At 42.6% G+C, this 16,251-nt stretch overlaps 1 protein-coding gene across 4 annotated transcripts in view; it reads right to left on the bottom strand.

The window, feature by feature from the left end:
* Positions 1-1,591: 1,591 nt before the first annotated feature.
* CAP1 (cyclase associated actin cytoskeleton regulatory protein 1) overlaps positions 1,592-16,251 on the bottom strand; it is a 69,996-nt gene continuing 55,336 nt past the window's right edge. For all 4 annotated transcript variants that reach the window (XM_033955675.1, XM_033955678.1, XM_033955676.1 and 1 more), the window contains 2 exons: positions 9,242-9,385; positions 1,592-2,521 (listed from right to left, as the gene is read on the bottom strand). In XM_033955675.1, the coding sequence (XP_033811566.1) occupies positions 2,438-2,521; positions 9,242-9,385 (228 nt within the window). In that variant the 3' untranslated portion in view covers positions 1,592-2,437. The remainder of the gene's footprint in view (positions 2,522-9,241; positions 9,386-16,251) is intronic.

Raw genomic sequence — 16,251 nt, 5'->3', positions numbered from 1 at the left:
CATAGTTAGATCTGGTATGCTTTCATTACAGCAGTATAGTATAACGATGGTAAATAGGTTTAAGTACTTGGGAATTATAACTGATTGCCATTTGACTTTTGAAGAACAGGTTTTGTCAGTAGTCTCTAAAGGATTTGGGGCACTAAAGACAGCTTAGAACTATTTGAGATGAGAAATTGTTACATACTTTGATGCTTTTGTTTTATCTAAGTTGGACTTTAGCAATTTGGTAGATGCAGGAATTGCAGGGCAATTAAAGCGCCTACAAACAGTAGAAAATGCTGCGATTCGGTTGAGCATGTAACTCAGTGAAATTTCAAGTACAATGGAATTTAGGATCAAATTTAAGATCTTATGTTAGCACATAGAGCATTGTATGAGTTACAACCATTACATCTTTCTAACTGGTAGTTCTATGCGCCTAGGCGTTTATTAAGATCTTTGAATGATAACAGAGTAGCTGTCCCCCACATTTCAAAGGCTCACCTCAACTAGAAATGGTGCATTTTTCTATTTAGTTCCAATATTGTGGAACAGTTTACCTGTGGAATTGAGGAAGAATCATTTCAAAATTTTGAAAGACATCTAAAGGCATATTTTTTTCAAATGGTCTTTTTTAAATGGATAAAATGAATTTCAGGACTGCAATCAGCATTTCTATTTCTATTTACTGAATAAAGAAATTATTAAAAAAAAAGTTTTAATTTAATTTGAATGCTATAGGATATGATGTATTAAAAAAAAAGTTTTAATTTAATTTGAATGCTATAGGATATGATGTATTAAAAAAAAAGTTTTAATTTAATTTGAATGCTATAGGATATGATGTATTAAAAAAAAGTTTTAATTTAATTTGAATGCTATAGGATATGATGTATTAAAAATTTTGTTCTTTCACTTTTTCTCTTTATTTGAAAAAGTTACATTGTAAACCGCTATGATTCTTTTTTGGCTATATGTGCAGTATAGAAAGATTTTATAAAATAAACAAACAAAGAACATACAGCAGCACTGGAAAAAATAGAAATGTATTTCCTTTTGTACTGAACATAATACAAAGACAGCCGCACTGAACATAGTGCAATACTAGTTAATAAAATTAGAACAATTTTTTTTTTCTATTATTGTCTGGTTATTTTATTTTTTCACTTTCTGCTTGTGGTAGTTCCTATTTATTTTCTCATCTGTCCTGTCGCCTCCCTTTCAAAGGTGAAAGAATTGTTAAATAGCCAAAATACTACCTGTGTCAGGAAAGACTTGCCCTGGATGAACTGGCAAAGCATTACTCCAAGTCACTTACCATGATGTAGTTGTGTTCTGACACTAGAAAAGGTTAAGAGAGAGATAGAGACTCTATAAACAACTTCCCTACACCCATCATCCACCCACAGGAGTTGGAGAAATAGTGGGGCATTATAAGGCTGTAAGTTACCCTTAGCTCCATCTGCTAGATTGACTAGATAGACTGAGTAACTATAGCGAGCCAAGGGAGTTGCTTGGGTTGGTCTAGCAATTCCACTTACATTGAACTGCACTGATAGAAACTGCCTGCTGTTAACTATATTTATAAAATGAGCACTTCTACATCAAATCAAGATATGCAGCAAGGAAACTGGAATCAACTTTATTTTATCTATAATTAAGTACATACATTTTATTAGACATCTCAGAAGATGAGGTCATAATTGGACATGAGCACAGATTGCATATTTCTTTACATTTTATCCTGGCCTAGAACTTCACTTAGCCTTAATACAACTTTCATATAAAAGCAAATAGTCTCCAAAATTCAGAAAGGATCAAAAAATGCAATGGGGGAAGGGTAAATTTACCCTACTTTTAGAAAATGCTCCAGGAAAGACTAAAGTAAACAGTGTGGAATGTAGAACAGGCCAAGAGAGAGAAATTAAAAAAGCCCCCAAATCCTCAGCTACTCCACCAGTCCCCAGCTGGCAGAGCTACTACTGTACTCTACTGAAGACAGTTTTAAAGCTACTTAAATACTGGCACAGTCCTTAACTTATGTTTCAAGGCTGTAGGTCATCTGCCACTCTTTCTCATGGATCATCTTCCAACATCCTGCTTCTTTAGCTAACAGGACTGAACTTAACTCTCATGTCAGCAGCGTCAGAGCAGCTTGTAAACAAATGAACAAGCTTCGGTAACAAAAGCAAGCCCATTACTTATGGGCAGAGTCTCCTGCCAGTCAAATGTCTCTATAAGCAAGTGAAGCGGAGATTAGTGAAAGAGGTATGTAATTTTCTGGCCTAACAGACTGCTTTACCTGCTAAGACATTTTAGAGTTTGTAGTAAATGGACTAGGAGGGGAAATACCCAAATACTAGTCTGACTTAGGCATGGAGGTTCTCTCAGAAGGCAGTTAGCAGGAAAGTGCAGAAAACAAGAACATCTTAGATTGATTAGACTATGATGGATTTTAGCCAGCAATCTCTGTCACAGTGGTAACCAATTTCTGCCCATTCCAGGTAGTCTTGAACTGCTCCGGAACCGGAAATTCATTCTGCAGAGAGCAAAGTGCAGGATCAAATGTGAGCATCTTAGGTTATCTGCATATCTATAGATCCTACATGCATACTTTAAAGAAATCAAGCAAAATTTCAGTATAAAGCTGTAAGTTTGCTTTTGAAGGCTCAAAGGTTCAGTGAAACAAGTGCTGCTGATTTTAAGTTCAATACACAGTGCAAGCCAGAATATTCGGCCACAAAACGTCTTATTGCCGATGCGTGCCCTATTCAACACTTCTCATATTGTACGGTTTCTTAGTAACTTATGGGCTAAATCACTAAACTAAACACAGAAGGAAGATGAGGGAGGGACTAGGCAAATTAATTTTTTTTTTTTTTACAGGGAAGTGAATTGGGGATAAAGTGGAAACCAGTCATACTACTGCAAAGTTGTGACCAACCCAGTAGAAATAGTTAAAAATTAATTCATGCATTTGGTAAATAGTAAGGCCACTTAGGTGTCTATAAGCTCAGTTAACTAAGGTCTGAACCTTTGAAATGTTTTTAAATGCACATTGGCTCCCTATCCCCCATAGAACATATACAATCGCCCTGATAATATTTAAGACACATAAAACAAACGAACCAACATTTATAGATAAACCAATTATGCCTCATGAACCATCTAGGACACTCAGATCCTCAAACCAACATCTTTTTTTTGTACCCTTGCTGAAAGTAATTGGCACTTGCCATACAATATTTTCTGCAACAGCTCCCACAATCTGGAAATCTTTACCTTTACATCTTAGATCAGAAACTAATTTATAGAAATTCAAAGGCGCCTTAAAATGGTTTTTTGTTCAAAGATGCCTATGAACACTAGATACTCTTTCCTGGGTACCCTATACCAGTAGCGTACCAAGGGTGGGTGCGGGGGGGGGGGGGGGGGGGGGGGGGGCGGTCCGCCCCAGGTGCAAGCCCTGAGGGGGTGCTCCCGGCCTTGGCATTGAGTCCTCCCCGCACCACCTACAAAGCAGCCCGTGGCAGGATTGCGATTCCTGCGGTGCTTCCTCCGCCGCGGTCCCACCCCTCCTCTAACGTCAGAGGAGGGGCGGAACCACAGCGGAGGAAGCAGCTCCGAAGCAGCGCAGGGATCACTGGCATCGCGATCCTGCTGCTTCGTAGGTGGTGCAGGGAGGCCAGGGAGGCGAGCGGTCCTTCGGGGGGGGGGAGGGGGGGTAGAAAGGCAGGCCTTCAGGGAGGGGGGCCCTGGTGTAGAAATACATGGAGGGAATGGGGGGGGTTCAAAGAGACACGCATGCGCCGGACTTTGAGTGGGAAGAAATAATGGGTCTGAAAATAGAGAAGAGGGAGAGAGATGATGGACCATGGTTTTTAGAGAAGGAAGGAACAGAAAGGGAGAGAAGTTGGACACAAGGGATAGTGTGGAGGGGGGATAGAGATACTGGATAGGAGGGTAATTGGGAAAAGAAAGGGAGTGATGGTGGACCCTGGGGTGGTGGGGAAGGAGGTAGAGATGCTGGATGAAAGGGTAGTTAAGAAAAAAGATGGATCTGTGGAGGGAGACGAAAAAAGGAAAGATGCCAGACCTCCTGGGGAGGGAAGGGAAACGGGGAGGACAGAGATGGCAGATGGATGGTTAGCATGCAGAAAGAAGGAAGAAGGAGACCCTGGCAAGCAAGTTATAAGAAGACAACCAGAGCCTTGGACCAACAAGATTTGAAAAATAACCAGACAACAAAAGGTAGAAAAACTAATTTTATTTTCTGTTTTATGATTACAATATGTCAGATTTGAAATGTGTATCCTGCCAGAGCTGATGTTAGACCGCAAACGTGAGCTAGGATTTAACAGAGAGGAAAAGTCCTTTTTGTTTCTTTATTTTACTTACACCACAGCGCCAGTGTGATTAGGAGAAGCCAAAGGGGGGTGAAAAAGCTATAAAATAAACCCACCAGGATGTTTGAAAAAACAAACACCCAATTGGGCAGGAAAGTTGAATCGAAAAACCAATTCAATAGGCTGAATCGAATCGAAATTTTTTTTTTCTTCTTGAATCGGGCAGCACTAGTTTGCGCATACTGTCTTAGACTTTAGGACCTGGGATTGGGGATAGATGGCATCCTCAGTACTTTATAATGCAAGTGAAACGAGGATTTGGTCAGACTTTTGAAGGGTCTGCAGAAGAAAAATATTGTATAGGCCGGGGACATGAGACAGCAGGAAACGGGATGATGTCATCAGGGACGTGCCAGAGTAGAAGGACCCGAAGCAGCGTGTGAAGACTGCTGCACATGCAGCTTGAATCACCATGTGTTGTTGGGACCCCAGGAAGGGAAAGGGGGGTAGAGGAAACGCTAATGCTGCTGCACAGGGAACTGGCGTGGGGGGAGGGAATGCTGATTTGGACAGACAGAGGGAGGAAGGGAGACAGAAAGAAAAGAAGAAAGACACAGGGGCAGGTGCACAGGGAACTAGTGTGGGGGGAGGGAAATGGAGGGGGAGGGCATGCTGCTTTGGACAGACAGACAGAGGGAGGAAGAGAGAAAGAAAAAAAAGAAGAAAGACACAGGCAGGGAGATACACAGAAAGACAGACAGACAAGGGGGGCCAGGGACAGAGACAGACAGAAAGAAAGACAGCGGGAGTCACGTCAGGAGGGGTGCGGGATGCAGCAGAGGGAACTTTTCCAATGGGTGCAACTGGGCGGCTGTCGGGAACCTCTGATCAGGGGCAGAGCAAGGTAAGTGTATCATAGGGAAAAGAAGGAGAAGGGGGGAGAAAAGGAATAGAGGCCTAATGTTGGACAGGGGGAGAAGGAAAGAGGTGCTGCTGGACAGGGGGAGGTAAAACAAAGAGAAGGACTGCTGCTGCATAAGGAGAGCAGTGAAGGGGTGGTGGTGGACACAGGGGAGGTAAAAGGAGAAGGGACAATGGACAGGGGGAGCAGGCAAGGGGTGGTGATGGGACAGCCAAGGAAAAAGAAAGACAGAAAGAAATAAAGCAGCTAAGGAGAGAGAGAGAAAGAAATAAAGACAGACACATACATTCTAGCACCCGTTAATGTAACGGGCTATAAGTCTAGTGGTGAATATATTTACTTTGGTGCGATATACAGGCCATCTTCACAGACAGATGTAGATAGAGATTTAATAGTAGACATTCAGAATATAACTAAAAAGGGGAAGTTTTACTTTGATTTTAAGATGCCGGATGTTGATTGGTGTATCCCTATTGTGGGGTCTTTTAGATCCTGGATTCTCTTCAAGGAGAACTGTTCCAGCAGTTCCTTTGCGGGAAGGGGTTATACAAACGAAGAAGTGTTTCTGATGTTACAGTGGGTGATCATCTGGCATCCAGTGATCACTGCATGGTATGGTTTAATATTAAAATGGGTATAGAGAGGGCTCATTCAAAAGAAAATATTCTAGACTTTTAAAAAAACTGTCCAGATGGAGGTTACGTCAAGGAATTATTCTTGCTACTCTCATCCCGTAGAAACAATCTCTCCCTCTGCATCCTTAAAAAAATGTACGTATAGAGATTATTCCAAATTGGAAATCTCTAAAATTTCTACTTTTTTTAGCCCTTCCATACCTATTCCTAACTTTGATTCTCTGGACGATCAATTATCTTTCTGGAACTCCTCTCTAGAATCTTGTTTAAATGCAACAGCACCTTTAATCTCCAAAACTATTTCTTTTCGTAAATTACGTAATCCATGGTACTCACAGGAATTATCATTAATCAAAACACAACTACGATCTTTAGAAAGAAAATGGCGCGCATCGAAATCACCTGTTAATTTACAACGGTTTAAAGAACATGCTCATTTCTACAAAAATAAAATTAATCAAACTAAAAAAACTTACTATTCTAACAAAATCTATAAAGCCAAAAACAGTTCTGAATTATTTTCAATTCTTAAATCTATTACGCCAGAGTCTAAAACCAATAACATCACATCTGATTCTATTCCCAAAGCACAAGATTTGGCCGATTACTTCTGCGCTAAAATTGTGAAATTACGAAAAACCTTTTCTCTTCAAATAACTGAAGAATCTTCTCACTTTTTAGATTCATCTGTTATACCAACATCTAAATGTTCGAATTTTAAACTTCCATCCCTTAAGGAAATAGAAGGCATTTTTCAAAGAATTAAATTAAAAAACTCTCGTTTTGAACTGATTCCGCCTTTTTATTTGAAAAAATTTTTTTCCTGCTTTGGTTCTTTTATCCACTCACTTATCAATAATAGTCTAACAGCAACTGTCCCTATTAACTGGAAGAAAGCAACAGTCACTCCAATTCTGAAAAAATTCAATGCCAATCGTAGAGATGTATCTAATTATCGACCAATATCCAATTTACCGTTCTTAGCTAAAGTGACTGAAAAATTGGTCTTTGAACAACTATCAGACTTTATTGAAACTTCCAATGCTTTACATCCCAACCAAACGGGTTTCCGGAAACACCACAACACTGAATATTCAATGCTAGGTCTTATCAACAATATTCATTATTTTCTTGATCACCATAAATCGGTTGCCTTATTCTCCTTGGATCTTTCCGCAGCCTTTGACACTATAGATCACACTCTGTTACTTTACCGTCTGGAATCTTTTGGTATTAGTGGACAAATCTTAAACTGGTTCAAATCTTTTCTCTCTGACCGTACATCTACTGTTGTTACTAATGACGTTCACTCTGCTCCTTATACTACATCTTTTGGAATTCCCCAAGGTTCTTTTCTATCACCTCTTCTATTTAATATCTTTCTCTCCCCATTACTCACCATCTGCCAATCATTAGGTTTCACCCCATTTTCATATGCAGATGACATCCAACTTCTTCACCCGCTTGACCCAGAAAAGGACGATGAAATTACAGAAATTAACACTAAACTAGAAAAAATTAAAACCTGGCTTAGCTCCAATAAGCTATCTTTGAACATACAGAAAACACAAACAATGATTTTTACCTGGAGAAAAGACATCGTTCCAATATCCTCATTTTTACTCGATAATTCTCCAATTGTATCAGTATCATCATTAAAAATCTTAGGTGTAATTATTGACTCCGACTTAAATTTCCATGATCACATCAACCAAATTGTCAAATCTTGTTTCTACAAACTCCGGCTTATACGCTCTATTTCCTCTTTTTTAGAGCCCAAATCCATTAGTATACTTACTCACTCTATAATATCAAAACTAGATTATTGCAACTCTTTACTTTTTAATATACCACAAAAGGACAAAAAGAGGCTTCAAATTATCCAAAACACCGCAATAAAACTAATCCATAAAGCAAAAAAATATGACCATGTAACCCCTTTACTGATCAAATCCCATTGGTTACCCATTAACCACCGAATCACTTTTAAAATAGCACTACTAATCTTTAAGACTATGGCATCCAATGAACCACAATTTATTTCCAAAATGATTATTCCTTATCATTCTTCTCGCTGATCGATTTTCAGAGGGTTGCGTTTGTGAGGTGCTATCTAAAATAAAAGTAGACAAAGCGATGGGGCTAGATGGTGTACATCTGAGGGTACTGAAGGAACTTAGGGAAGTTCTGGTGGCTTCACTGACTGACCTTTTCAATGAGTCTAGAGTCAGGAGTTGTACCGGAGGACTGAAGAAGGGCGGATGTGGTCTTTCTCCACAAAAGTGGAAGTAAGGAAGAAGTAGGGAATTATAGGCTGGTAAGTCTGACTTCTGTGGTAAGCAAATTAATGGAAACGCTTTTAAAACAGAGAATGGTGAATTACAGGACCGGAGGCAACATGGATTCACTAGAGATAGGTCTTGTCAGACAAATCTGATCAATTTCTTTGACTGGGTGACCAGAGATTTGGATAGACGGAGTGTGCTAAATGTGGTGCATTTAGATTTTAGCAAAGCCTTTTGACAGTGTTCCACACAGACGTCTAATAAATAAACTGAGTGCCCTCAGGACGGATCCAAAAGTGATGGGCTGGGTCAAGAACTGGTTAAGTGGAAGGCGACAGAGGGTAGCGATCAATGGAGATCACTCTGAGGAAAGGGATGTTACCAGTGGTGTGCCTCAAGGTTTTGTTCTTGGGCCCGTTCTTTAACATTTTTATAAACGACATTGCTGCAGGTCTGTCAGGTAAGATTTGCATCTTTGCGGATGATACCAAAATCTGCAATAGAGTAGACACCCAGGATGGCGGGAATAACATGAAGAAAGATCTGGCAAAGCTTGAAGAATGGTCTGAAATTTGGCAGGTAATAATATTATAAGTAATTGGAGCATGTAGAACATTTTAAATGCTCAGGGAGATGTATAGAGAAGTACCTGGGAGTACAGGCACTCAAAACAAAGTAGCCAAATACATGCACACACTTACATCTGCCTTAGAGCAGACGGAAAAAACTCTGCAGAAAGATTTCATTAAAATGTTCTCCATAGAATAGTGGTAGAACACGAGTGTACTCGTATGCCATTATTTTAAAAAAATAAATAAATAAATTATACTATATGAGTTATCCCCGAAGCCCCCTAACTTCTTCCTTTTACTGTGTTTTGGTAATGTGAAAATGTATCTTTTTTTGTTCAATGATTGGAAATCTGTGCAGTGTCTTGCTGTTATTCTGCATTGTATTTCCAAATTCAATAAACAAATTATACTCTAGAGAAGGTGTAATCTCTCACCCCCACCTTGTTAGAAAAAAAAAAAAAAAAAAAAGTTATACAAAATGAACTACCACAACACTTACAAAGTCACCACTGCTGTCTGGGACAAGAACGTTCATTTCTGATGATTTGGCACTGACTATCTCACAGTTCAGGCAGTCCTTGTTGAGATACATGTGACAACCATCTGTTTTATTAATGGAAATTGTTGGCACTTTACCCATTACCTGCAAAAACAGATCAGCAAATGGGAGTTAGCTTAGCAGGGTAAAAAAATAAATAAATAAATTTTGGTTAATCTTTTAAAAGAAAATCCACTACTTTCTCTGATAAATAGCATAAAATCTGTTTGTATTCTTGGTATTGTCAAGTACTTGTGACCTGGACTGGCCACTGTTAGAAACAGGATACTTGACTTGGACCTTTAGTCTGTTCCAGTATGGAAAGGCTTGTTATATTTTTATGATATTGAGAATATATAATAAAACATCCACAAGCCAAGAATACACCAAAAAGCATAGTTACTTACCATAACAGGTGTTATCCGGGAACAGCAGTCAGATATTTTCACATATGGGTGATGTTATCCACAGAGCCCGGTACTGTTACTTTAAGTTTTAAGAAACTTTGTGACTGCCCACACTGCACATGCGCCTTCCCACCTGATGCCCACTCGCTGTACCTCAGTTCAGTAAGCAAGCTGAAGCGGGACGGTGTGAGAGACGAACTCTGCCTTCCGACATCCCTAGCTGGGCTCTAACTTGAATCTCCTGCTTCAGAACAGCTCCACTACCAACGGGAGCTGCCCAACGCCTCAGCACACCTCCTCACTACACCTCCTCACTACAGGGATCTGAATCGGGACGGTGTGGAAGACGAACTCTGCCTCCCGACATCCCAGCAGTGCTTGGAAAAAAAAAAAAAAAAAAGACTGAACTCTGATGCTATACGATCCCTTACTAGAAACTATTGTGTACCTCTAACCAATTTTCACATGAAACTAACACCTATTAAACTGCTAGTCTTTTTGTTACAAATCCTGTGCGTTATACCTTTTTATTTTTTAAATATAAACTTAATTTCTGACCAATGGAAGCAGTACTTTAAATTAACTAGCCCTAAAAAGGATCATTTCAGAACAAACCTTTTCTCTATGGGACAGCCCCTGAGTGCTGTTAGCAGTTCTCTTAGTTTTTCATAATACACGGGGTGGAAGGGGACATGCATAGATGGATCAAAAATTGGCTGGCGGACAGTAACAACAGAGGGTAGGAGTAAAGGGACACTACTCTGACTGAAAAGGGGTCACGAGTGGCGTCCCACAGGAGTCAGGGCTAGGGACGAAGTGCGAGGTTATAAAATTCACAGATGACACAAAACTCTCCAGCAGGGTTAGAACTGTTGAGGAATGTAAAGAACTACAAAGGGACCTGAACAAACTGAGTGAGTGGGCAAATAAATGGCAGATGAGCTTCAATGTAGAGAAATGTAAAGTCTTGCACATAGGGAAAGGGAACCCACTGTATACGATGGGAGGGATGGAACTGGGGGAAGGCAACCTAGAAAAGGACTTGGGGGTTTTGGTGGATAAAACAATGAAGCCGGCGGCACAATGCGCTGCGGCCTCAAAGAAGGCGAACAGAATGTTGGGCATTATCAAAAAAGGTATCACTACCAGAACGAAGGAAGTTATCCTGCCACTGTATCGGGCGATGGTGCGCCCGCATCTGGAGTACTGTGTCCAGAACTCCAGTCACCCTCTGGAAGCTTAAATCCATTAAATCATATTTTGATAACTCAGCATTCAGAATCCTGGTACAATCCCTCATACTAAGTCAACTTGACTACTGTAACATCGCCTTATTTAGCAATCTCCCAAAAGAATATGCGTCGTTTACAATTAATGCAAAATGCTGCGGTCAGACTTATCTTCGGTCTAAAGAAATTTGATCACGTGACACCATACTACAGGCAGCTACACTGGCTGCCGTTGGAAGCTCGTGTAAAGTTTAAGTTCGCCTGCCTCTGCTTTAAAGTTCTATACGGTCTAGCCCCTAAATACATAACTGACCTCTTCTCCTCAGCCAACAGACACAAGAGAAGCTCCCATTCGAACTTCGTTTCCCCCCCAGTTAGAGGATGTAAACTGAAAAAACACCATGAACACCTTTTCTCACATCAGGCAGCTTTATGGGGTAAAGATCTAGAACAACTGCTCTCGCCCACCACTTATGAGGAATTCAGGAAGCGCCTAAAAACACATCTGTTCCTGAAGTATCTAGACGGCTGACCCGTTCTTCTCTTCCCCCTCTATAAAAGGTTCTCTCACCCAATCTCCTTTTTGCTTTCACTTCCCTTAAGTTCTCTCAATTTGTACTTTTATTGTTCTTATGTAAACCGCATAGAACTTCACGGTACTGCGGTATATAAACTGTTATTATTATTATTATTAAGCTGTTAAACTGCAAGTAATTGTCTAACCCCTCTTTGCTCTTATCTCACTAGCAGCAGTTGGTGCTCAGTCTTCATTCAACCCAGCTTGCTGTTTTCTGGGGTTTGTTTGTTTTTTTTCCTCTCTCTCTATCCTCCAGTTGTCTCACTAGTAACAATTTGGCACCAAACTCCCATCTTAGCTCCATCATACTTGATCCTCCATTAGGCTCCAGCTGCAACGGTAGGACTGGCCAGGACCAGATAGTGAGACCCTCTCAAAACTCCTCCAGCCCAGCTCCTCAATCCCCCCATCCTATCATGCCCCCAACTCTCCAGGCCACCCCCCCTTCTCACCACTTTTCAAACCACTCTCTTCCCCACCTCCATTCCTATCACATCCCCAACACTCCTTACGACACTATACTTCACCATCCCCATCATTATAGGCCAAGGCAGATATGGTGATCTTACCTCCCAGCACAAAAAAACACACACCAGGAACCCTGCCAACCTCATCCCCATTCTACCCTCCCCACCAGCCCCCACCAGCAATACTCTCAAACTGGCACTCATCAATGCAAGATCAAACAACAAGACCTTCCTCCTACTCAACCTCATCTGTGACAAGACTTGGGACGCCCTCATGATCACTGAAACCTGGCTTCAAGACAATGATGGGATAGCACTAGGCGAACTATGGCCTCCAGGCTACCAGACCCTAACCTGCTCACGTACCTCTGGGAAAGGAGGTGGAGTGACTACCATCATCAAGACCTCCACCACACCAAAACTGATAAACTCTATCAACATTCCCTCCCTAGAAGCTCTTGCTTTCACACCAGGCCACAAACACAAAATCGCCCCCAACTCCCCAACAAATACCCTAGAGACTCTCCTCGAATTCATCACCGAACTGTCCATCTCCCACAAACACGTGACCATCCTGGGAGATTTCAATTTCCCAGACTACCCCAACACCTCAGGACAAAGAGACAGCTTCCTCTCCTCCCTCACCGACCTGGGATTTCATCAAGCTATAACCACCCCTACACTTCGACAAATATGCAACCTATCCCTAAAAACTGGAGAGATTCTGGAAGACTGGAAAATAGCAAATGTCACGCCCATCTTCAAGAAAGGCTCAAGGGGAGACCCAGGAAACTACAGGCCGGTGAGCTTAACATAGAAACATAGAAACATAGAAATAGACGGCAGATAAGGGCCCACGGCCCATCCAGTCTGCCCACCTTAATGTCCCTCCCCTACCTTTGCCCTGTGAATAGATCCCATGTGCCGATCCCATTTTGCCTTAAAATCAGGCACGCTGCTGGCCTCAATCACCTGTAGTGGCAGACTATTCCAGCGATCAACCACTCTTTCAGTGAAAAAGAATTTCCTGGTATCACCTCGTAGTTTCCCGCCCCTGATTTTCAACGGATGCCCTCTTGTTGTCGTGGGACCCTTGAAAAAGAAGATATCTTCCTCCGCCTCAATGCGGCCCGTAAGATACTTGAACGTCTCGATCATGTCCCCCCTCTCTCTGCGCTCCTCGAGCGAGTATAGCTGTAATTTGTCAAGCCGTTTTTCGTATGGTAGATCCTTGAGTCCCGAGACCATCCGGGTGGCCATTCTTTGCACCGACTCCAGTCTCAGCACATCTTTGCGATAATGCGGCCTCCAGAATTGCACACAGTATTCCAGGTGGGGCCTCACCATGGATCTATACAATGGCATAATGACGTCCGCCTTACGACTGACGAAACCCCTTCGTATGCAGCCCATGATTTGTCTTGCCTTGGACGAAGCCTGCTCCACTTGATTGGCAGACTTCATGTCCTCACTGACGATTACCCCCAAGTCTCGTTCTGCTACCGTTTTTGCTAGGATCTCGCCATTAAGGGTATAAGACTTGCATGGATTCTGGCTGCCCAGGTGCATAACTTTGCATTTTTTGGCATTGAAGTTGAGTTGCCATGTCCTAGACCATCGCTCCAGTAGGAGTAGGTCGTGCATCATGTTGTCGGGCACTGAATCTTCGTCTGTTGTGCATTTGCCCACTACATTACTCAGTTTGGCGTCATCGGCGAATAATGTTATTTTACCTCGTAGCCCTTCTGCCAAGTCTCTTATAAAGATGTTGAATAGGATTGGGCCCAAGACTGAGCCCTGTGGTACTCCACTAATCACCTCCGTCATTTCGGAGGGGGTGCCATTCACCACCACCCTTTGGAGCCTACCTCCAAGCCAGCTCCCAACCCATTTCGTCAATGTGTTACCTAATCCTATAGAACTCATCTTGCTCAGTAACCTGCGGTGCGGTACGCTATCGAATGCTTTGCTAAAGTCCAGGTACACGATGTCCAGGGACTCCCCAATATCCAGCTTCCCCGTCACCCAGTCAAAGAAGCTGATCAGGTTGGATTGGCAGGATCTCCCCTTAGTAAATCCATGTTGTCGGGGATCCCTTAGATTCTCCTCATCCAGGATCTTATCTAATTGGTGTTTGATTAGAGTTTCCATTAGTTTGCTCACTATCGATGTTAGACTCACTGGTCTGTAGTTTGCTGTCTCCATCTTGGAGCCTTTCTTGTGGAGTGGAATGACGTTAGCCGTCCTCCAGTCCAACGGGACGCTGCCTGTACTAAGGGAGAGGTTGAAGAGCGCGGACAGTGGCTCCGCCAAGACATCACTCAGCTCCCTAAGCACCCTGGGGTGCAAGTTGTCCGGCCCCATTGCTTTGTTAACCTTGAGCCTTGACAGCTCACCGTAGACACTGCTGGGCGTAAACTCAAAGTTACTAAACGGGTCAACTGAGCCAACCCTTGTCTGTAGCTGAGGGCCGAGCCCTGGCGCTTCTCGGGTGAAGACTGAGCAGAAGTATTCATTTAATAGTTGGGCTTTTTCCGAATCCTTTTCCACATAGTCTCCGTCTGGTTTCCTAAGACGTACAATCCCGCCTGAGTTTTTTCTTCTATCACCGATATACCTGAAGAAGGATTTATCTCCCTTCTGGATGTTCTTTGCTAGAGACTCCTCCATGAGGAATTTAGCCTCCCTGACTGCTGTTTTGACTGCTTTTGATTTGGCCAGGTAGTCTGCTCTAGAGTCCTGCTTCCCCGATTGTTTGTAAGAGATGAATGCTTTTTTCTTCTCCTTGATCAGGTCTGAGATCTCCGCAGTAAACCACTGTGGCTTATTGTTCCTTCGCCGTTTACTTACTGATTTTACATAGCGGTTTGTTGCTTCTTGACCTCGGTCCCGGGAAAGATGATGGAAGCGCTGATTAAAGACAGCATCTGGGAACACATCGACAACTATGGGCAGCTAAAGTCGAGCCAGCATGGCTTCTGCAAGGGCAGGTCATGCCTCACAAACTTATTATACTTCTTTGAGGGGGTAACCAGCCAGGTGGATAAAGGGGAATCCATAGTTATCATTTACCTTGACTTCCAAAAAGCCTTCGACAAGGTGCCACACGAAAGACTACTAAGGAAGCTATGGAACCATGGGGTGCAAGGGGAGGTCCACCGATGGATCAAAAACTGGCTGGCGGACAGGAAACAGAGGGTTGGAGTAAAGGGACATTACTCAGACTGGCAATGGGTCACGAGCAGAGTTCCACAGGGGTCAGTGCTGGGTCCGCTCCTATTCAATATATTCATTAACGACGTGGAAGCAGGAACAAAATGTGAGGTTATTAAATTTGTGGATGACACCAAACTATATTGCAAGGTCAATAACATGGAGGACTGCGAAGATCTCCAAAAAGATCGGACAACACTGGAAAAATGGGCCAAAAAGTGGCAAATGAGTTTCAACATAGGGAAATGCAAGGTCATGCATATAGGGAAAAAAAACCCCGATGTTCACTTACAAAATGGGGGGATCAGCGCTAGGGGTGAGCGACCTTGAAAGAGATCTGGGAGTGATGGTAGACACAACATTGAAGGCGTCGGCGCAGTGTGCCACGGCCTCAAGGAAAGCAAACAGAATGTTGGGTATCATTAAGAAGGGTATCACGACCAGGACAAAGGAAGTCATCCTGCCACTGTATCGTGCTATGGTGCGCCCGCACCTGGAGTACTGTGTTCAGTTCTGGTCGCCGTACCTCAAGAAGGACATGGAGGTACTTGAGAGGGTCCAGAGAAGAGCAACTAAGCTAATAAAGGGCATGGAGGACCTCTCATATACTGACAAAAGCTAGGGCTTTTCTCCCTGGAAAAGCGGAGACTTAGAGGAGACATGATAGAAACCTTCAAGATCATGAAGGGCATAGAAAAAATAGACAGGGACAGATTTTTCAAATTAAGGGGATCAATAAGTACAAGGGGGCACTCAGAGAAATTGAAAGGGGAGAGGTTTAGAACAAACGCCAGGAAGTTCTTTTTCACACAGAGGGTGGTGGATACATGGAACACACTACCAGAGGATGTGATAAACAGGAGCACGCTACAGGGGTTCAAAGAAGCTTTGGATAGGTACTTGGAAGACAAAGGGATTGAGGGGTACAGATAAGAGTAAAGGTAGATTATAGGGATGGGATTAGAGGTAAGTTACAAAATTAATCAGGGACCACTGTTCAGGCACTAGGCCTGATGGGCCGCCGCGGGAGCGGACCGCTGAGCAAGATGGACCTCTGGTCTGACTCAGCGGGGGCAAC

The sequence above is a fragment of the Geotrypetes seraphini genome, chromosome 8 (genome assembly GCF_902459505.1).
Source record: "Geotrypetes seraphini chromosome 8, aGeoSer1.1, whole genome shotgun sequence".
Lineage (NCBI taxonomy): Eukaryota > Metazoa > Chordata > Amphibia > Gymnophiona > Dermophiidae > Geotrypetes > Geotrypetes seraphini.
The sequence above is the reverse complement of the archived record's forward strand: the minus strand, read 5'-3'. Positions and strand labels throughout refer to the sequence as shown.